Source organism: Ranitomeya imitator, chromosome 4 (genome assembly GCF_032444005.1).
Source record: "Ranitomeya imitator isolate aRanImi1 chromosome 4, aRanImi1.pri, whole genome shotgun sequence".
Classification (NCBI taxonomy): Eukaryota; Metazoa; Chordata; class Amphibia; order Anura; family Dendrobatidae; genus Ranitomeya; species Ranitomeya imitator.
The window spans coordinates 595,759,154-595,781,748 of NC_091285.1; the positions used below are offsets into that span (position 1 = coordinate 595,759,154).

The window sequence follows — 22,595 nt, forward strand, 5'->3', positions numbered from 1 at the left end:
TCATTAGACAACACCCTTCCTCATTACAGAGATGCACATCACCTGATTTACTTAATTGGTAGTTGGCTGTCAAGCCTGAACAGCTTGGAGTAGGACAACATGTATAAAAAGTATCATGTGATCAAAATACAACTTGCCTAATAATTCTGAACACAGTGTAGTGTTTCCTTACTGTGTATTTGGCTGTAAAGAGCTTCTTGACAAGCGTAAGCCATCTCTAGTCTGGCAGCAGAGACGCTGAACAGGTAACAGAAGGTGAGGTCAAGTATTTGTCTCTCTGTTCTCCAGTCTGTTAACCTGCGCACAGGCATAACAGAGAGGCAGGCTTCCAGTTTAGACAAATAGCAGGCACTCACAGCATAGCAGGAGAGAATAGGATGTTCCAGCTCACATAGTGCTGAATAGTAATGAAAATGGTAACCCAAAAAGTAGTTTTGCTTTGTTATGTGAGAATTAAGTAGAAAGACCATACTTTTCTACAGGCTTAGTGTGAAAGAATAGGTAAACCTGAGATGTCACCTGCCCTGGTCTAGTAAATAGATATATTTAAAAAAATGCAAAAAGTTGTCATCCATATGTCTAAGGCAGTAGAAGAAATAACAATAATTTCCAACACTGAGTTATGAAAATCCATGGATATGCAATGAATAGACAGAAAAGTTGGCTTATCGTTCTTTGGCCTGTGAAAAATACTACTACTTTAGATAGCACATCCAGTTAGCCATATGCTAAGGGATGAAGCAGGTTTATGGCTTACATTCTGAAAGGAATCTTTAAAGAGATGAAAGCTTCACCAGAGATAAGTATCTTTCCTTTTAGGTCATGCTTGGGAAGACTGTATCAATGCAGATGACCTTTTCTCCCAAAGCTGGTTATATGATTCAGATTTTAGAAGTTATACATATACAGCTAAAGCACAGGATCTCATTCTCAAAGGCACGTTGTAAAATGCCGTGAAGTTCATGGTGGACATCAACGAGTGCAATAATATGTCATACTATTTAGGTAGGACTTAGACATGTGTACAGACAAAGATAAAGATGATGATTCATGAACCCTGTTGGAAGAAAAAGCCTTGTGGTCCAAAGGCTGTCCTTATTAAATATGGATAAGCCATCAAGTTTTTATACCCGAGAAGATAAATATATGGATGACATTCCCAGCCATGGTGGTTTTCATGTTTTTATAATGAATGAAATAGCAGAACTGGACTGTGGATGTGGTGAGATTTATAAAAAACATCTTTAAATGTTTAAACTGTTCACATGTGAACTAAGGATAAAACAGAAAGGCTCAGAATAACTATAAGAGGAAAGCTTCATCAGAATCATCTAACATGTCATTAAGCTGGCCATCGTGATGACTCTAAATGGTTAATACTGTTGGAGTACACCTTGCCGTGGTTTGATGACTTTTAAGTTTTTTTTTAATTAAAACATTGTTAAATAAGTAAGTTATGTTCTTTCCATGTACTACTACTATTTATTTACTTACTACAGAATATTTGCTCTTTTGTTTTTATCTTAGGTTGAGCTTGTTAAATAGCCACAGTGTGAATTGTATATGGAAATTGTGAAGACACCCAATGGTCCATAAAAGACACGACTAGCGATAAATGAATAATTTTCACCAACATGTTCACATTCTTACAGTAGAGAATATCTGAACCACTTCAAATGGTAAGTAAGACATGAAAATGTATGTATAATAAACTGTTACAATAGATAACGCCTAAACACATCAGGCGTTACTGACTATCTTTCTCCATTTGAAGCAATTTAGTTTCTTTGTCTTGTATGGGTCCTTACTGTTAGGGCTAGCGGAACGCACCAAATAATGTAAAGGGAGATTTGAGGTGCGTTCGCAGCCCGGGGTCTACCGTGCAGAAATGGAACCTGCTGCTGAGTAATGGCGGATGAACACTTGCCCACACGTGGGTTAGACCTCACCCAGTATGAATGGAAGCAAACTCTGTTGCTTCACAGAGTCACTTGAATGAATGCTGTGCCCTGTTAATAGTCATAGAGTGCAGCTGGTGGATGCTGGTGGGATCCCTATGATTCACCCCCTCTATGCTGGTGATTGGACTCGCTCTGACCCTCGGTGGCTATTGAGCCCGCGCCCGAGGACGCCCTGAGTCAGATGCTGAGTCCAAGCGGGAGTTCCCACCCTACACTGACCGGTTATCAGGACTGATTAAAGATTTATCGCACAGAGTACGTACTGCGCCACTCTGGCGGATGCCACTAACCACCCTAACTAGGGCCAGGAAAGCACACTGGTTGCACACGGTGCAGCACTGGCGGTGGCTGCTAATTGATGCAGTAATTCATGTCTAGTGCTGGATGGCACAATCTGGCACTAGATAGCCCAATCACCCAATTACTTTCAACAACACTAGGGATGGGAATGATTAAGGAGCTTTCACCAGTTTCAGTCATACATTCACACACACACACAATTTCAGTTCTATACTAGGGCATGGCCGAGCGGCCATGCAAGCCTTTTATAGATGCAGCCTTCCGGGACCTTCCTAGTGGTCCAATCAGAGGAGCTACAGGACCTGAGCATGTGACCTCCGACCTCCAATGAGAGGTCGTCCTACGGGCATGCTCAGTAGATGAAAAGCAGGACTTAATCCCTGGAATGTCTGATCGCCGCTGATCAATGCTGGTTACAAAGGCTGAACCGGGGACAGCAGCTATAACCAGCCACACAGTATCAGCTTGAGCCAGACACTGGGACTGACGTCTCTGCTGAGCAGACTCCACTGCAGCTGGGGAATGATGGGAGACCACAGAGGACATGGTTTGAGATTCCCCCTGTGCAGCGGCGGGAACTCGACACCTAACACTTACATGCATGGTTTGAGATTGCTTACCATTTCCCATGGGTAACTATCCCTCCTTAATTATATTTTTTGTGTACACTGTGTTACGGTTAGCGGAACGTACCATGTAAATAGAGATGTTTATTATAAATGGTGCGTTCGCAGCCCGGGGTCCACCGTGCAAGAGGAACATGCTGCTAGCGAATGGCGGCACTGTTTGGCGGTATAGACTAGTTCTGTTACCTCACAGAGTAGCTGTGAAAGTAAAGCACTGCGCCCTGTTAGCCTCACAGGAGCACAAGCTTACTGCCAAGCTGATAGCAGTCAGTGGTTATGCAACACGCAGTCTCCTCACCGGAGAAGCCAGTATTCTAGGGGCTTATTTCAGCCGGGTCCCTGAACACACTCATACAATCTCCTCACTGGAGGTGCCGGTATTCTAGGGGCTTATTTCAGCCGGGTCCCTGAATACATTTTCACATAACCACACTGGCGCAAAGCACATAACTTAGATTTGATACTAGCACCTGGCCGTGCAGCCATGCAGACATTATATAGCTGCAGCACGTACAGGACCTCCCTAGAAGGACCAATGAGAGATTGCCACAGAGCCTAAGGAACTTCAGGACCTTCCTGGAAAACCAATTGATCTTGCTGCAGTATCTGAGCACGTGACCCTCGATCTCCAATGAGGGATCTTACCCTGGGCATGCTCAGAAGGGGAAAAGCAGGACTTAGTCCCAAAAGCGTCTGCTCGCCGCTGCCCAACACTGGCTTCAATGGCAGAAGCTGGAAAAGCAGCAGTAGCTCTTTGCACAGAGTCAGACTGAGCAAGACACTGGGACCGATGTCTCCGCTGAGCAGGATCCACTGCGGCAGGAGAAGAATGGGCGACTACAGCGGAGATGGCCCAAGATTCCCCCTGTGCAGAGGCAGGAACTCGACCCCTAACACACTGTATACATTTTTTCATATCTTGTATACCATATGTGTTTATTTTGTTTGGGAAGATTATTGATTTGTCAGGTCTATTATGGACCATTAGGTGTCTTCACAATTTCTATACACAATTTTTAAATGTTTTTAGTTGTGTTTTTCAATGGTGTTCTTTTAATATATGTCAGGTGTGCCCATCGCTTATGTTCTGCCTTTCCTCTTCCCTTTCTATGTATATACAGGTCCTTCTCAAAAAATTAGCATATAGTGTTAAATTTCATTATTTACCATAATGTAATGATTACAATTAAACTTTCATATATTATAGATTCATTATCCACCAACTGAAATTTGTCAGGTCTTTTATTGTTTTAATACTGATGAGTTTGGCATACAACTCCTGATAACCCAAAAAACCTGTCTCAATAAATTAGCATATCAAGAAAAGGTTCTCTAAACGACCTATTACCCTAATCTTCTGAATCAACTAATTAACTCTAAACACATGCAAAAGATACCTGAGGCTTTTATAAACTCCCTGCCTGGTTCATTACTCAAAACCCCCATCATGGGTAAGACTAGCGACCTGACAGATGTCAAGAAGGCCATCATTGACACCCTCAAGCAAGAGGGTAAGACCCAGAAAGAAATTTCTCAACAAATAGGCTGTTCCCAGAGTGCTGTATCAAGGCACCTCAATGGTAAGTCTGTTGGAAGGAAACAATGTGGCAGAAAACGCTGTACAACGAGAAGAGGAGACCGGACCCTGAGGAAGATTGTGGAGAAGGACCGATTCCAGACCTTGGGGAACCTGAGGAAGCAGTGGACTGAGTCTGGTGTGGAAACATCCAGAGCCACCGTGCACAGGCGTGTGCAGGAAATGGGCTACAGGTGCCGCATTCCCCAGGTAAAGCCACTTTTGAACCATAAACAGCGGCAGAGGCGCCTGACCTGGGCTACAGAGAAGCAGCACTGGACTGTTGCTAAGTGGTCCCAAGTACTTTTTTCTGATGAAAGCAAATTTTGGATGTCATTCGGAAATCAAGGTGCCAGAGTCTGGAGGAAGACTGGGGAGAAGGAAATGCCAAAATGCCTGAAGTCCAGTGTCAAGTACCCACAGTCAGTGATGGTGTGGGGTGCCATGTCAGCTGCTGGTGTTGGTCCACTGTGTTTCATCAAGGGCAGGGTCAATGCAGCTAGCTATCAGGAGATTTTGGAGCACTTCATGCTTCCATCAGCTGAAATGCTTTATGGAGATGAAGATTTCATTTTTCAGCACGACCTGGCACCTGCTCACAGTGCCAAAACCACTGGCAAATGGTTTACTGACCATGGTATTACTGTGCTCAATTGGCCTGCCAACTCTCCTGACCTGAACCCCATAGAGAATCTGTGGGATATTGTGAAGAGAAAGTTGAGAGACGCAAGACCCAACACTCTGGATGAGCTTAAGGCCGCTATTGAAGCATCCTGGGCCTCCATAACATCTCAGCAGTGTCACAGGCTGATTGCCTCCATGCCACGCCGCATTGAAGCAGTCATTTCTGCCAAAGGATTCCCGATCAAGTATTGAGTGCATAACTGAACATTATTATTTGATGGTTTTTTTGTTTGTTATTAAAAAACACTTTTATTTGATTGGATGGGTGAAATATGCTAATTTATTGAGACAGGTTTTTTGGGTTATCAGGAGTTGTATGCCAAAATCATCAGTATTAAAACAATAAAAGACCTGACAAATTTCAGTTGGTGGATAATGAATCTATAATATATGAAAGTTTAATTGTAATCATTACATTATGGTAAATAATGAAATTTAACACTATATGCTAATTTTTTGAGAAGGACCTGTACTTGCACTTTACATGATGGAGCACCTTCTTTGTTGTTATTGGTTGCCAATGCCTTATCTGCCCTACAAAAAGGAGCGTATATTGGAATTCCAGAAGGGGAAAGTTGGGAGGACCCCATATACAATGGGTCCAAGGTTACGCTGCCAAAGTCAGCTGGTTTGGCCTGTCATCTAATGTCTATGGGGTCTCCACCCCAATATTTCAGACATCATAAATTAAATGTTTGATTTTGTTGAATGTACCCATTCCTATGATGGAGTGGTAGTAGTCTACTTGCTATTGTTATCTTATAGATTGGGGTCTCTTCTGGGTTTGAGTCTGTAAAAACCATCAACATATTTGCTATATTTTGGTGTAGGTTATCTATACACCAATCACTATATAGACAATTTAAATGGAATCTGTCAGCTAAATTTCTCACTCCAAACCATTTATTTGTGCATGCAGTTTTTTCAAAGTCAAGTCCAGCGTTACCTTTACATAGACTGTCTGTTCTTCCATTACCATGGTTGAATTGATATGCAGATGATGCTGAAGAGCTATGGTAGATCTGAAGCCTCCGTCACTCCGGCTCTATTTCCAGCCCAGTTTCTGCTCATCCTGCTAAACTGACAGTCTCTTTGCTGTGTGACTTCAGACAAAGGAGATGTTAGTCAGGAAGGAGGAGATGGCACTAGGCAGGAAGCAAAAACTGAAGTGACAGAGGCATCAGATCTACAAATAGATCTTCAGTATTAACTGCATATCAATTCAAATCCTGATTTCTCTGTAAGGGAGGAAACATATTGCTGGATTTGTCTATGAAAGATGTGCATGCACATGTAAATAGTTTGTGCTGTGAAATCCTTCTGACAGATTCCCACTAATTAAACTGAGCTACACAATACTACAGTATATTATATACATGTCATGGCCGCCAGACAACTGCTGTCTCTCTTGACCCTTTACTCGTCTGCTTGGTTTCTCCGAACATGCATATGTGCTTCCTCTGGAGAGAGGAGTAAGTTGGTGCCAGTCACCTCTTTCTGCATCTTATCTTCCTGCAGATGAAAGGATTGGGAGTTGATATTCACCATATCCAATCTTTCTCGCCAATGAAATTTGTATGGTAAAAGTGTTCAATTCATGTTACTTACAAGATATTTAGGGAGATATGTTTAGGATTCTTTGGACTGTAAAGTGAAAAATAAAATTGATACACAATTGTGTAACAATTTCAATAGATTTTGGTTAGATTTCTGGTACTAAATGTAATGTCGAGGTACAAATTAGCAATTAAATGAAAAGAAATGGAGATACTGACCATACACCACCACTGTAGCCGATGCACTCCGCCTTTTTGCGACAATATTGGATGCCATACATGTGTAGTTTCCAGAATCAGACAGACGGGCGTGTCGTACGATGAGGTTGTGATCTGCCCTGGTGTCGATATTTTCGTCCTGCAAGGCGTCAATTGGTTCTTCATTTTTAAACCATTCAACCTGAAATACATCATTAGAACAAGATGGTAATTGAATCGTTCATGGTCAGCAGACGGTAGCTGTCACTGATTGTTCATATACATATTACATATTTCTTCACATACTGTAGTTGTCATCTCTATTGCATTTAGTGTGATCATGACTTTAATTAGTGTTATATTTTTAGCTACCTATAGAAAAATGACACAAGCACAACCAGATACAGTACATTTATCTTGACCTCAAAGGCTGCTAAAAAAGAGACACTTTGGTTAGCGCTTGTCTCCTGGATCCACAGAGCAATCCACAAAGATGTTACATTACTGTTCTGTTTGTTCTGCAGAATATTTTGGTGTTATATAAAGATTATCATTATTAGTGGTGGTTTAACGGGGTCCAGGATTTTCAAGTACAACAACAGCAGATATGTTGAGTTCTCAAGTAGCCAACATTTTGAGATATCCTCTTTTGGAGACTCCAATGTGTAGTGCTCATTTTTGTGCGTAAGCTCTCCACCTTTTTTATCAAACCCCTTGATGCTCCTTCTTCCACTCCCACAAATGTGTATCTGGATACTGAGGTCCAGTATGATCCTAAAGCATCTTGGTAGCACACATAAGAAACCTCAAGATAATATTATTTCTGAGAAGTTCTCATAGGCCAATTGCCTACTGCAGAGGTTTCTCTTCTTTTCGGTTGAGATGCCTCTTTAAATTTGTAATGTTGTGTTAGACCAATCCACATAATACAGATATTATTCTGATGTGATTTTGACCCTCGTGCAAGATCCCAGTTACAACGTCCCTGGTTTTTTTGGTACACAGTGGTCATACTTGCCAACTCCCTTGGAAGATGCCTCTTATTGAAGTAGATCTTCTTAAAGGGGCTGTCCCATGAAAACAAGTTATTATCAATCCACAGGATGGATGAAATCTTGTTGATCGGACGGAGTCCGACTACTTTTCCTCCTCCCACTTATTGGTAGAATGGGACATTTTTATCATTGTTAGAATGGAACAGCAGTGCATCTGCTCTACACTAAGCCACTTAGTCCCTGCTGAGTCCAGCATTTTCTCACAACCGCGCATGAAAATGAATGGAGTTGTGATCAAGCATCTCATCTACCACTCCACTTTGTAATGGGGATAAAAGTGCCCCCTCCTGCTGATCAAGCTGGTCCCAACTGTTGCCCCCCCATTGATTTATTGAGTTATTGCCTATCCTGCAGATAGTTGATAACTTGTTTTCATTCCTTTAACTCTTGGAGTTGGCAAATCTCTGGGTCTTTTGAAATCTCTTGGTAAGTAATGAGTCCTGAAGGTTTGTGTGGGTGGTGCCAGGATGCTTCAACATCAGGTTACAGTTGGGAAATCTGGGTGTGGTAGGGCATGTCTTTAAAGGGTTAATTTGAATAAATGTGGTGTCACATCAGTCCCTTTACCCTAGTGGAGCTGACTGCTTATAATAAATAGGGTAAGTCTTTAAATCCCAAGTCTGAAACAAAACATTAGGGAAGAATAAATGTGTAAAAAGATGGTGCCAATTGCTCATCACCATTTCTCAATTCAGAAAATAGCAAATTCAATGGGAACCGAGGTGATTTTGCAGATCTCCTTTCCAATTCAATTATGTCCCCGCCATTCAATTCCAATGTCTCAGGTCCACAGAATACTTGACATATTACATGGAATGGAGGGGTGTACCCAAGTGTCTGATTCACCTGGGATGAGAGATAAGCTGAACCAGCTCAGTTCACATTGAACTTATTATTAAACTAAATTTAGAAAATGGGTGATTGGCACCAACTTTTCGACATTTAGTATTCCCTAATTTGGAAGCGCTTTGTACTTGTTTTTTGTTTCTTTGAAGGAGCCTGGTTATAAAACAACTGCAATCTTTCCATTGTTTTGACAACACCATCAGCAGCTTCTAGTCCAGTATCTGGGGAGACAAGTGTAAGGGATTGAGAGATAGTCTTAATGGGAACCTGTCACCAGGTTTTCCCAATATAAAGTATGGACATCACCTTTAAATCCTCTAAATCCTCCATTCTAATAAGCTGTATATCCCCAAGCTCCTCTGCATAGCACAAATAAGCTCTTTTATTTTGCCTACAGATGATGCACTCCAGTCTGATGGGCATCTCTGATCTTGCTCTTTTCTTATAATTACCTTCCTCTTGCCTTCATCACGTGGATGACGCGTCCTATGCCATACACAGAATGGCTCCCAATCGCACTCCCTTACAGGTGCAATTCTCTGTCCCCCACGGAGGGCAGAGCAAAGCACTGCAAAGCGCATGTGTCAGGAATTGACAAAAGGGTCCAATGACTCGGAAGTAAAGTCAGTTCATGCGCCCTACAATTCTTGGCTCAGCCCTCAGCGGGGCAGAGAGAAGTTCGCCCGCACAGGAGCACAATGGGGGACACTGCGTGGGAAACGTAGGACATGTCATCCACATGAATCAGGGAATGAAGACAGTGACTGTTGGAAGACAGGAAGCGCCATATCAAGACCAGAGACGACGACCATTAGGCATGATTGATACATCTGTGGGTATAATAAAATGGCTTTTTTATGATATGCAGAGCAGCTTGAGGTCATATACAGCTTACTAGAATATCATAAAAGAGGCCTTACAAGTGGTGACAATACATTGGGAAAATCTGGTGATGGGTTCCCTTTAATGCTCAATGTGCTACATGGATTACATTAAGTAGTTCAGCCAGCTAAGGAATACCTAAATAACCTCAGAAATGGGCAATTCTATGTTTCTAGCTGTCTCATATTTCTAATTCATAGTTAGAAATTGAAGGAGTTAAGAGAAAGATGTAAAACAACAAAAGCAGTAACTGCAAATAACCCAATATTGGAAGTGACGGTATCATATAGAGTAAATATAGCCGGTCAATGCGGGGTCAGACTGAAAGCATTTCAAGGTCTTGATGATGCTTTATACTATTCTGTTTTATGGCCCATTTTGTGGGAATGAAGATGTAATGCCTGATTTTTATAGCAGTCATCAATGTTAACAATTCTTCTAACACTTTGGCCAGGTTTCAACGTCGGGTACAGTATCAGAATCTTAAAAGCAAGAGGCATTCAGTGGCCAAGAGGGAAGAAAAAAGTCCATAAATTAGGCCAAATTGTCCACCTTTTGCCTACCCATCTGTGCTAGCAATACGAAGAACTGTTTACATGCCATATTGGCCAGATTTTATCACTTTACATTTAATTCCAAAGGATTCTAGGTATATTTCACAGCACATTCCCTGTGGTTTTGCTGCAGTCAGAAGTGGATAAAACCCATTACTCCTTTTAGACATGAAGACCTGTGGAATTGACACTCTGCTAGGTAAAGACTTCATGAAGCAGAACTGTAACTGACAGCTCGGTTTCCCAAGACATTGAGCTGCAGCTACAAGACTCGCAGCGAAGACCTATCGAATGGTCAGTTCACTAGTCGCAATGGCCCATATGATTATAATTAAAATAGTTTAGGGAGACAGCGGATTTTTTAAATTTTACAAAAAAATATAATGACATATTCAGCTCTGCTATATCTTTATGTATGTTCAGTTAACAGCTAAATGGAGTCAAGAGGGGAAGTACAAGTGAAGCTTTCAGATCCGGGTCTTCATTATTACTCCTTTTTGGGGAAAATGATAGGAAATTTTTTGGGGGGCACTTTTGACAAAATTGAATCCCCAGACAAAACAAAAAAAAACACTTTATCATAAGTTCCTCTTGACATGCTCTTGAAACCATCGGTGGAATGGGGTTTATGATCCGTACTAAATTTGTATGTTCTTGGAGTATGGATTCTGGCTGTGGAAGGGGCTGCCCCTAAGGAATGTGATCACTGGTGATTTAGGTGCTGGCGTCACGTTATTTCCCAAAATTTCTCTCCCGTTATGACTATGAGTAGGGTACGTGTGGAACATCCCATTCCTTCATATACTCGCAGATGTGTATTTTTGCATTTTTTTCTGTCCAGGAATGCCATTCCATGTCTAACCTACTTTTAGCCTGACAAACCCTACATTACCTCCAATACTTCACTCTTGGGTGCAATAATTTTTTTTAATATGAAGGTAGAAGAATAAAAAGCATTTGAAAATGAATTCCTTTCTGTGCCTATTCTTGATGTGCTATTCCTGTAGAAACTATTAATTTTCTGATGAAGAAAGGAGTAGTGTTGTCTGCTCCAGTGGAATAAACACTCACTCTCTGCTTTGTGCCGTAAGTTGAAGGTTGGTCAGTCCAGCTTTGGTGTATGTGACAGCAGAATTGTGAATCCTCACCTCACGTACACTGCACACTGTGAGGATACTTTGGTTATAGCGCCGGGAGCGTGCGGTCATGTGGCCGCAAGTATGTGCTTTACCTACTTTTAGTCACATTCTGACTAGACATATCTGGCCTCGTTCTGCTCACTTATATTGAGAGGGACCACACATGTCTCGTAGAATCTTCACAATGTGCAGTGCACACGATGTGAGGATTCATAAGGCTGCAATGACATAGAGTGCCTGCAGACTTGTAGTTTAAGGTCAGAGGCCCCTTTAAAGAAGCACTTCTATCAAAATTCTTATTTTCTTAATATATTGCAATCATCATATTATGCAGCACTGTGTACTTACAATTGCTCATTTTGCCTTTCTGCCCATTAAATTCTCTTTTCTCTGCTCTATGAAGAAACCAGAAGTCTCTTTTGCTTCCGAAACTCATCCCCCTCTTCAACTCCTGACCCAGCTGCTCCCTCCTCCTCCCCCTGCCAGGGACTTTTGCAGTGACTCATGTGTAAGAATGGCGGATTATACTATTGCGTTCCTACCCTTGAAGTCATCAATCGCGTTGTATCATAATGTGAACAATGTTATCTGTCTTTCATGTATGTAAAATGTACAGAATGTGATTTGTGTTGCTACCAAGCACTTGGTAATGTAGGGTATTGTAGTGCATAAGTAGTATTATAGAATGCGATAGAGTAAAGTGCATATTGATAATGTATAGAGCATGAGTTATATAAAGGAAATACATTAGTGTAACGTATATATTGTGAATAGACTGTGAAATGGTAGTGTAAATCATAGGGTAAGATTTAGATGAGGATTTAGAACAATAGGCTTAGTACCTACTGGCACTGGACAGCAACTGCAGTTAGCTGGGGACAGTTAATACAGTTAATGTTTAGGACTAGCCCACAATAGGATGGGGCTAATAGAAGTGTAAAGCAGACTACTTCCTGATAGATAGGGAAGTGCTGCAGCCAGGGTCAAGTTCAAGTGCAGTGGGATATTCCTGCAACATCTGGAGCTCAGGGCACGGTATAGGTACTGGGAGGAGTGCCTTATCCTCTAGCGTACAGGGGACGATGGACATGGAACAGTAAAAAGGGAAGGTAGTGGATCACGGGTGCACTGTGGAACTGGGCTAAAAAAACCAGTGGCAGACAGGAAGAGCCAACAGAGGGATAGTCCTAGAGGAACGGATAGTATTGTTGGAAATTATTATTATTATTGGCACCATTGAAGCTCTAAAAAACTATAGGGAGAAAAATACTTTATCTAAAAAACTAATTAAAGCTGCCAAAAAGGAAACAGAGAAGCACATTGCTAAGGAGAGTAAAACTAATCCCAAACTGTTCTTCAACTATATCAATAGTAAAAGAATAAAAACTGAAAATGTAGGCCCCTTAAAAAATAGTGAGGAAAGAATGGTTGTAGATGACGAGGAAAAAGCTAACATATTAAACACCTTCTTCTCCACGGTATTCACGGTGGAAAATGAAATGCTAGGTGAAATCCCAAGAAACAATGAAAACCCTATATTAAGGGTCACCAATCTAACCCAAGAAGAGGTGCGAAACCGGCTAAATAAGATTAAAATAGATAAATCTCCGGGTCCGGATGGCATACACCCACGAGTACTAAGAGAACTAAGTAATGTAATAGATAAACCATTATTTCTTATTTTTAGTGACTCTATAGCGACAGGGTCTGTTCCGCAGGACTGGCGCATAGCAAATGTGGTGCCAATATTCAAAAAGGGCTCTAAAAGTGAACCTGGAAATTATAGGCCAGTAAGTCTAACCTCTATTGTTGGTAAAATATTTGAAGGGTTTCTGAGGGATGTTATTCTGGATTATCTCAATGAGAATAACTGTTTAACTCCATATCAGCATGGGTTTATGAGAAATCGCTCCTGTCAAACCAATCTAATCAGTTTTTATGAAGAGGCAAGCTATAGACTGGACCACGGTGAGTCATTGGACGTGGTATATCTCGATTTTTCCAAAGCGTTTGATACCGTGCCGCACAAGAGGTTGGTACACAAAATGAGAATGCTTGGTCTGGGGGAAAATGTGTGTAAATGGGTTAGTAACTGGCTTAGTGATAGAAAGCAGAGGGTGGTTATAAATGGTATAGTCTCTAACTGGGTCGCTGTGACCAGTGGGGTACCGCAGGGGTCAGTATTGGGACCTGTTCTCTTCAACATATTCATTAATGATCTGGTAGAAGGTTTACACAGTAAAATATCGATATTTGCAGATGATACAAAACTATGTAAAGCAGTTAATACAAGAGAAGATAGTATTCTGCTACAGATGGATCTGGATAAGTTGGAAACTTGGGCTGAAAGGTGGCAGATGAGGTTTAACAATGATAAATGTAAGGTTATACACATGGGAAGAGGGAATCAATATCACCATTACACACTGAACGGGAAACCACTGGGTAAATCTGACAGGGAGAAGGACTTGGGGATCCTAGTTAATGATAAACTTACCTGGAGCAGCCAGTGCCAGGCAGCAGCTGCCAAGGCAAACAGGATCATGGGGTGCATTAAAAGAGGTCTGGATACACATGATGAGAGCATTATACTGCCTCTGTACAAATCCCTAGTTAGACCGCACATGGAGTACTGTGTCCAGTTTTGGGCACCGGTGCTCAGGAAGGATATAATGGAACTAGAGAGAGTACAAAGGAGGGCAACAAAATTAATAAAGGGGATGGGAGAACTACAATACCCAGATAGATTAGCGAAATTAGGATTATTTAGTCTAGAAAAAAGACGACTGAGGGGCGATCTAATAACCATGTATAAGTATATAAGGGGACAATACAAATATCTCGCTGAGGATCTGTTTATACCAAGGAAGGTGACGGGCACAAGGGGGCATTCTTTGCGTCTGGAGGAGAGAAGGTTTTTCCACCAACATAGAAGAGGATTCTTTACTGTTAGGGCAGTGAGAATCTGGAATTGCTTGCCTGAGGAGGTGGTGATGGCGAACTCAGTCGAGGGGTTCAAGAGAGGCCTGGATGTCTTCCTGGAGCAGAACAATATTGTATCATACAATTATTAGGTTCTGTAGAAGGACGTAGATCTGGGTATTTATTATGATGGAATATAGGCTGAACTGGATGGACAAATGTCTTCCTGGAGCAGAACAATATTGTATCATACAATTATTAGGTTCTGTAGAAGGACGTAGATCTGGGTATTTATTATGATGGAATATAGGCTGAACTGGATGGACAAATGTCTTTTTTCGGCCTTACTAACTATGTTACTATGTTACTATGTATTATTAATTATTATTATAACGCCATTTTATCCATGGCATGTTACATGTGAGGAGGGGTATACATAATAAAAACAAGTACAATAATCTTAAACAATACAAGTCACGACTGGCACATGAGGAGAGAGGACCCTGCCCGCGAGGGCTCACAATCTACAAGGGATGGGTGAGGATACAGTAGGTGAGGGTAGAGCTGGTCATGCAGCGGTTTGGTCGATCGGTGGTTACTGCAGGTTGTAGGCTTGTCGGAAGAGGTGGGTCTTCAGGTTCTTTTTGAAGGTTTCCATGGTAGGTGAGAGTCTGATATGTTGTGGTAGGGAGTTCCAGAGTAGGGGTGATGCGCGAGAAAACTCTTGTATGCCATTGTAGGAAGAGGAGATAAGAGGGGAGTAGAAAAGGAGATCTTGTGAGGATCGGAGGTTGCGTACAGGCAAGTACCGGGAGACAAGGTCACAGATGTATGGAGAAGACAGGTTGTGGATGGTTTTGTATCTCATGGTTAGTGTTTTGTACTGGAGTCTCTGGGCAATGGGGAAATAGACTGTGTTAAGGAAATGCACTATGTTAAGGAAACAAGGAACAAGAAGTTTTGTTCCCAAAACTGCGTGTTGTAGTCTGATGAACTTGAACCATCCAGTAAAATGTTGTTGGTTAATACGAACATTGTGTCCCCTGAGTTATATGTGGAGGATCCTGAAGATTGAGGTCTGGAGACAGTGAAGGCCTGTGGTCTACATGTGAGTGTGATGGACCCCTAGACGGCACATTGGGACTGGGACACGATTTTCCTGTAAGTGCTGGGTCAATGTAAAGCAGCAGCTTGGTCATGGCTATCGCCTGCGATCACTTTACACTTGTGTCATGCAGAAAAATTGACCTCCTGTTTCTACATAGAGATTAGAAGGTTTCAGCTAGTCAGTTTTAATCACATGATGTCATAGACCTAATGGAAAAGAGAAGAATTAGCTGTGTAGAAAGGCAGTATGAGCAATTGTAAGTACATAGTGCTATATAATATGATTTTTGCAATATATTAAGAGGAAAAAAACTTTGATGGGAGAAGGAGGGTTGCTTCTTTAAATGGCTCATACATTTGTGTTAAGGTTCAAATACACTTTCTATAGTCATTGTTCCACCAGTCCAGTAAAGTAAACCTGTCTATACTGTAAAATATTCAGCTTGTTCTGCTTCATTTTCCTGATTTAGTCCTCATTCCCCTTGAGTCAACCCCCAGTATCAAGGTAATACATCCATATGGCCATGTACATGAATCCTTAGTATTCTGAATACTAATCATGGATTTTCAATTAATTTATTAAAGAATCACTTAATTATTGGCTGAATCATATTCAGAATGGAAATATTATACAGCATTGTATCTCTGAAGAACAATCCTTATACCCCGTACTCCTTAAAGGGAGTGTGATTGCTGATTCATGCTGCCCAAACCACAGGCAGCATAAATCAGAGCCTTTCTGTGCAATTACAGACAGGTATATTTATCTCTGAAACAATCCGATGTTTCAGACAAAATATAATTTGAAGATCTGGTCGGGACAAAAACCAGAGGTTAGACTAGTCTGGTGCCATCTTCTGCCATTTTTTCCCAGTGCTGCTGCAGGTGATTGACAGGTCTTTCCCGTGTGTGTTCATAACAAGAGACATGTCAATCACCTGCGATGGGAAAAGCCAGGGTCGGCGCAAGACTATTCTCATCTCTAGCTCTGTTTCCCAGTCAGTTTATAAAACTATATTTCCAAAAATATATAAACAACTGGCTGCAATTGTGCCTCCAGACTTTGGTTTATGCCCACGGTTTGGGCACCATGAATCAGCTGGGCGTTTCTGTAAAAAGCACTGCCAATGACTCATAAGAATAGTATTCACTTAACAGAAGGAGGCACCAGAACCTAAGAAAATGATTCTCTATATCCAAACTATCTAGAGAACATGTATGTTAATTGCATAGTGATGTTTAACCCATTCATATGACACTTATCTTCAGTCTTCTGTGCAGCATCTGGGCACATTGGTAAAGCTTTGTACCTACAGATATTTACATTTATGTAAAACCACAGCTGTACTGTAGAAAGTTTGCATAAATTACTGCTGTGCATTACGGTTGATGATATTCTGCGAAATACATTTACAGAAAACATTAAAGGGAAACTGAAAAAAAAAACATAATCCCTTCTGGAAAGAAAAAAAAAACGCAAACTGCAGCCCAATATTGCCAGTGGCGTGAAATGAGACATTATAATCACAAAATTAAGACAATTGTTTTATATAAAAGCAACATCCCGGGTGCCAGGGTCGTATAACAATACGCAATACTCTGTACACTTATGTATTGATAGAATAAAATTTCACGATCATGCTTGCTGCTACACAAAAACATTGCCCTAGCATGAAGGATGCATCGGCCTCTATTCATTAAAGCAACTTTGCCAGAATTTCTTAGTAATTTACTTTGAAAAGTCGGAAAATTTCGGAGCAAACTTTTTTTGACTTTTGCCTTTTCTAAACCAGTTTCTCCCAGCTCATGGGCAGAGCTGTGGTGGGATGGGCGCACGGCGGGGGCGTGATACCACAGCTTGTCTAATTACTGACAAACTGTGATGTTCTCTACATCAGGGACTGGATGTGATTTCTGGAGTGGTGCACGGAAGTGCATAACCACTGATCAAACACTCTCTTTTCAACAATCAGGAGCGTCTTATTCCACCACGGCTCCTCAACAAGACCGGTGTGAAAATCACCAGTCTTGATTAATTGGGGCTAGAGTGTACACAACTAGCTGCCTTAGCAAACCCTTATAACTTTACCTACTTTCGACCTAATTCAAATATTCGTTTTTACATACATGTTCTTTCTGCTTTTTTTGTATGGAACACGTACAGATCATGGTTTATGGGGTTTTTGACAAGTCTTTGGTTTTTGATGGACTAAGTGACTGCAAAAAAAATACAGAATTGTCAATTTTTCATTTGAGTCACAGAACAACATCATGCTCTTTCACTATGGGGCACAGTGGGCACCAGAAACGCGTCACAGTATGTTTCATTACCATCGCTGTCATCACTGTGTGGAATTTTTAATCCGATTTTATATGAAACAAAGGTTGAAGATTTTATTTGAATTTGTCTATCCCCTCTTTTTTCTGCAGACAACAAAATCAGTCATAGAAGTCTATGGGTCAATAAAAATCATGGATTTTCCACGAATACCATACTTGTACTGTTTTCAACATTGTGTTGAGTTAGAGAAGCTTTGCAATTTTTTTTTGGCGTATAAAAAAATCGCTTATGAAACACTAATAGTAAAAAGGGACACACTGATAAAAATCTGATCAACATACTGATAAATATTAATGTTTTTTGTCACAAATGTGCAATAAACAGATGTGTGAAGGAGGTCTTAAAAAGGACTTGTATCAGAATTAGCATGTTAAACTGGCTATATCATGAAATAGTGGCTGTAGAGCTGAGTAAAACTTGGTTTTAATTTATTTGTATTTCTTTTTTCCCTTGTGGAGATACTGGCTTGTAAAGTTTAGGTTATCATTTATGATGCATCCAACTGCGCCTTATCAGAGTTTATTTTCTCTGCGGGTGTGTACTTCTTCCTCTGTATGAATTTGACCAATCATAAACTGGCTACAACACACAGGGGAAGAAGAACATGTCCAAAAATATCTTATAAAAGGTTTCTCAGTGTGAGACAGACAATCTGCTCTTCTCAGTGATTTCACTGCAGAGCTGTGTATGATTACAGACATCTTTCAGCTTTCACCTCACACTAGTCAGTGCTGGGATTAAGCAAGTACAGCATAATTGAGGTTTGTCTCATTACAATCATGTCTGTAGCTCCCTTCTCACAGTGCTGTCAGCATTGATATGCATTCCCCCTTCTACCACATTAACTTCAATGAGATGAAAGCTGAAAGGTGTTAGTAATCACGGCTCTACTCCTGGAACTCTGTAATGACTTTGCAGTCAGGAGTGCAGACTGTTTGCCATCACATGTCTCCCACTGAGAAACCTGGTCTAAGCTATTACATGGGTGTGTTCTTTCCACTTTAAGGGTGCCGTCACACTATACGATTTACCAACGATCACGACCAGCGATACGACCTGGCCGTGATCGTTGGTAAGTCATAGTGTGGTCGCTGGAGAGCTGTCACACAGACAACTCTCCAGCGACCAACGATGCCGAGGTCCCCGGGTAACCAGGGTAAACATCGGGAAACTAAGTGCAGGACCGCGCTTAGTAACCCGATGTTTACCCTGGTTACCAGCGTAAAAAAAACAAACACTACATACTTACATTCCGGTGTCTGTCCCTTGCCGTCTGCTTCCCGAACTCACTGACTGCCGGCCGTAAAGTGAAAGCAGAGCACAGCTGTGCTCTGCTTTCACTTTACGGCCGGCAGTCAGTGAGTGCGGGAAGCAGACGGCAAGGGACCTGACGGACACCGGAATGTAAGTATGTAGTGTTTGTTTTTTTTTACATTTACGCTGGTAACCAGGGTAAACATCGTGTTACTAAGCGCGGTCCTGCGCTTAGTAACCCGATGTTTACCCTGGTTACAAGCGAACGCATCGCTAGATCGGTGTCACACACACCGATCTAGCGATGACAGCGGGAGATCCAGCGACGAAAGAATGTTCCAAACGATCTGCTACGACGTACGATTCTCAGCAGGATCCCTGATCGCTGCTGCGTGTCAGACACAGCGATATTGTAACGATATCGCTGGAACGTCACGAATCGTACCGTCGTAGCGATCAAAATGGCACTGTGTGACGGTACCCTAAGTTTCTGCCTTCATTTGATTGGTATCTTTATGCAGGGGAAGAAGTAGAAACTTACAGTAACAAATATCTGGGAACATCACTTTTGATTTAGCATAAATTATATATTAAACTTTACAAGCTGATATGTATCTAATAAAAAAAAATATGTTTTACTTAGCTCGGCAGCTGATATTCCACAATATGACCAGTTTAATATACTCAAACTAGTTAAAGATCCTCTTTAAGAGGAAACTGTCCTAAATAAACAATAATCTTAAAAAGGGGGTTGTCTTATTACTTATTCATTTGAACAAATGTATGAACACATACTCAGACCCCACCCATTTGCCTGGGGAAGATATGCCAGGCTGACCATTCCTCCACCCTGACAAAAGACCCTATGGCAAGGCATACTTAATAAAAACCCATTGCAAAAACAAATATATCTATTCAAAAAGGAAAAATAACCCCTCTCAAATACAATGGATGGATTTGTATCCTTCCCTGTTCAATTTTCTAGCATGAAAAGTTATGAATGTTTGGACAAGCCACAATTTCACCCCCCAAAATGCACCTTTTTACAATTTTGCTCGAGCCTCTACATTTTGTCTAAGAAGTCGGTGGGGATCAGTGAGTTGTGGAGGCCAGTGGCAACTGCCATGTGAGAAATTTACTATAATTTCTGGCAAAAACATTGACATGTATTATATTTCAATGAAACGCTTCCTCTTTGCCGGCAACAATTTTAGTTTTTTAGCAGTAGACTACCATGATTTAAAAAGAATGCAAACACACTTTTAAGAGGTCTAGTGAAAATAAACTTATTTTTAAAGGATAAGGTGAAAACTTGTTGATATGTGGTTGTCCATTTGCTGAGACCCGCAACGATCGACAGAAAAGGGAATCGTTATCTTCATTAGAAGGGAGCGGTGGTTGGCATTCTAAATCGCCCCTCCATATTAAGTCTCATAGAAAATGAATAAATCAACCTCTCTGCTTCATAATGGGGGTAAAAGTTTTCTATCAGGGATAAAATTTTCGCAATCTGCCGATTGGTGGGTGTCCTTGTGGTCTGATGGCCACTGATCAGCAAGTTATCACCTATTCTATAGATAGATGATGACTTGTTTTGAGTTAATCATAACATGTATGCAAAATCAAATCTTCATTCTTTTTTACTTTATCGCTGTAGGCTTTAAGATTTTAATATATCTCTAGCTCCAGCCATGCATCATGACTTTATGGCACTTTACTCTATGAAACTGCATTAGAAATATACGCAATAAACAATGGTATAAATTTATATTGTATCTCTCTCTGAGCACTATAGTCACACTTTATATAACGCAGCAGTTGCTATCTACCATGGTGGTACATAGTATTTATTCCTACATGCATACACACAGTAGTACAGTATCTCTGCAGGGAACACACTTATATTCTATATGGATAATAACTATAAAAAAAGAATTTTATTGTATTTGGGCCTATTTTTCTTTTTTTTTTGTTAGCAATAAAAAAAATAAAAAAATCCTTTGAAAACAGAACAATAAGCAGTAAAATTCCCATTGATATGTATGTTGCCACTGTTATGCATGATGTATATATTACAGGATGCCATGAATGTTTATGCTTTTTGTAAGGCTTTTTGAGCTTCAACAGCCTTGTGAAGTGTGTAATCCAAAATCGTCTGATCTCTGTGATTTGTCCTGGGACTACTAAAGGTACCGTCACATTAAGCGACACTGCAGCGATATAGACAGCGAGCCGATCGCTGCAGCGTCGCTGTTTAGGTCGCTAGGAGACGTCAAACACCGGCAACAGCTGAACAATGCAGGAGCTATCCTGTGAAGTAACGGCGACTCACTTATCGTTGTAACTGGTTGTTCGCTCCATGTAAAACATTGCAGGCATCGTTGCTTTTGCTGTCAAACATGATGAATCACGCCAACCTGACGACCAAATAAAGTTCCGGACTTTCAGCGACGACCAGCGATGTCATAGCAGGATCCTGATCGCTGCTGCATGTCAAACACAACGAGATCACTATCCAGGACGCTGCAACGCCACGGATCGCTGTCGTTCTCGTTGGAAAGTTGTTCAGTGTGAAGGAGGTAAGGAAAAAATTGGAGTCCGGCTCAAAAGGATTGGATTTTCCTTTTCTTTTTCTTTTTCAAAAGAAAATATGGTGCATACAAAAGAAAAATTAACATGGTCAACATGACCCAGTCGACGCGTTTCGACTGTATTAAGCAGTCTTACTCATGACTTGATGTGAGGTCAGGGCGAGGCCGGTGTCTGAGCCCCAGGTGGATGAGCATAGAGCAACTGGGTGAGTTGAAATCAAGTTTTTATAACTACTAAGGTAAGGTACAAAATATTGGACTCCCAGCCAAGTGGGTTTTGAAGATTCCTGTTGTAGCTGACTGTCTGCTCAGAATGAAAGTTGTCAGTGCCCCTGTAGTGTAGCGGGAAGCTGCCCGATGGAGCCACCTAACATTACTAGGCAGCAGAGATTGACAGCAAAAAGATAGCTTGACCCTTCTCTTGTGATGTGATCACGGTGACTGTGAAGGTGAACTAAGGCAGGTATAGGGGCACTGTGGCTGAGATAAAGGCAATGTGACCATGATGGGGCCTGGTTCGGTTAGGCACTTATGGTATACCATAGCTAAGATGAAGACACTGTTGTATTATTGCACTCTTATTGTTCGTATTGGGTATTTTTAGACCATTTGGGGGTTTGTCACTGTAGTGTCTCCGTGATTATTACATATTGTATAAGTTGTATAATGTGATTATATATAATTGTAAAATGGATATATTTTTATTTATTTTAGTCATTTATATAGCACAATTGATTCTATCATCTTTACTGTATCCATTAGGACTCACAATCTAGGTTCCCTACTAGTTTGTCTTTGGAGTGAGTTAATTACTTTTCTTCCTTGATATGTCTCATGGAAAGTAGAAGCAAAGTAAAGTTTATTATTTGCTAACAAAACTTGTTTCCAAACTATACACAATATGTAGTACAGGTAGATTTTATCCTCTCTACATGACAAGGTCACAGTAAGGAACTCACATGCTATTGAAGTAAATGGTTAAATTGAAATCCCAGGTCCCATT

General features: G+C 41.0%; 1 protein-coding gene and 1 long non-coding RNA gene across 8 annotated transcripts in view; one reads left to right on the forward strand and one right to left on the reverse strand.

Moving 5' to 3' along the window:
- UNC5D (unc-5 netrin receptor D) overlaps nt 1–22,595 on the reverse strand; it is a 968,940-nt gene that overhangs the window by 355,400 nt on the left and 590,945 nt on the right. For all 5 annotated transcript variants that reach the window (XM_069766508.1, XM_069766506.1, XM_069766507.1 and 2 more), the window contains exon 5: nt 6,923–7,103. In XM_069766508.1, coding sequence (XP_069622609.1) covers nt 6,923–7,103 — 181 coding nt within the window. The remainder of the gene's footprint in view (nt 1–6,922; nt 7,104–22,595) is intronic.
- The window catches only part of LOC138676848 (uncharacterized), an 86,443-nt gene that overhangs the window by 7,051 nt on the left and 56,797 nt on the right, over nt 1–22,595 (forward strand). For all 3 annotated transcript variants that reach the window (XR_011320835.1, XR_011320834.1, XR_011320836.1), the window contains exon 2: nt 1,528–1,679. This is a non-coding gene — a long non-coding RNA (uncharacterized lncRNA). The remainder of the gene's footprint in view (nt 1–1,527; nt 1,680–22,595) is intronic.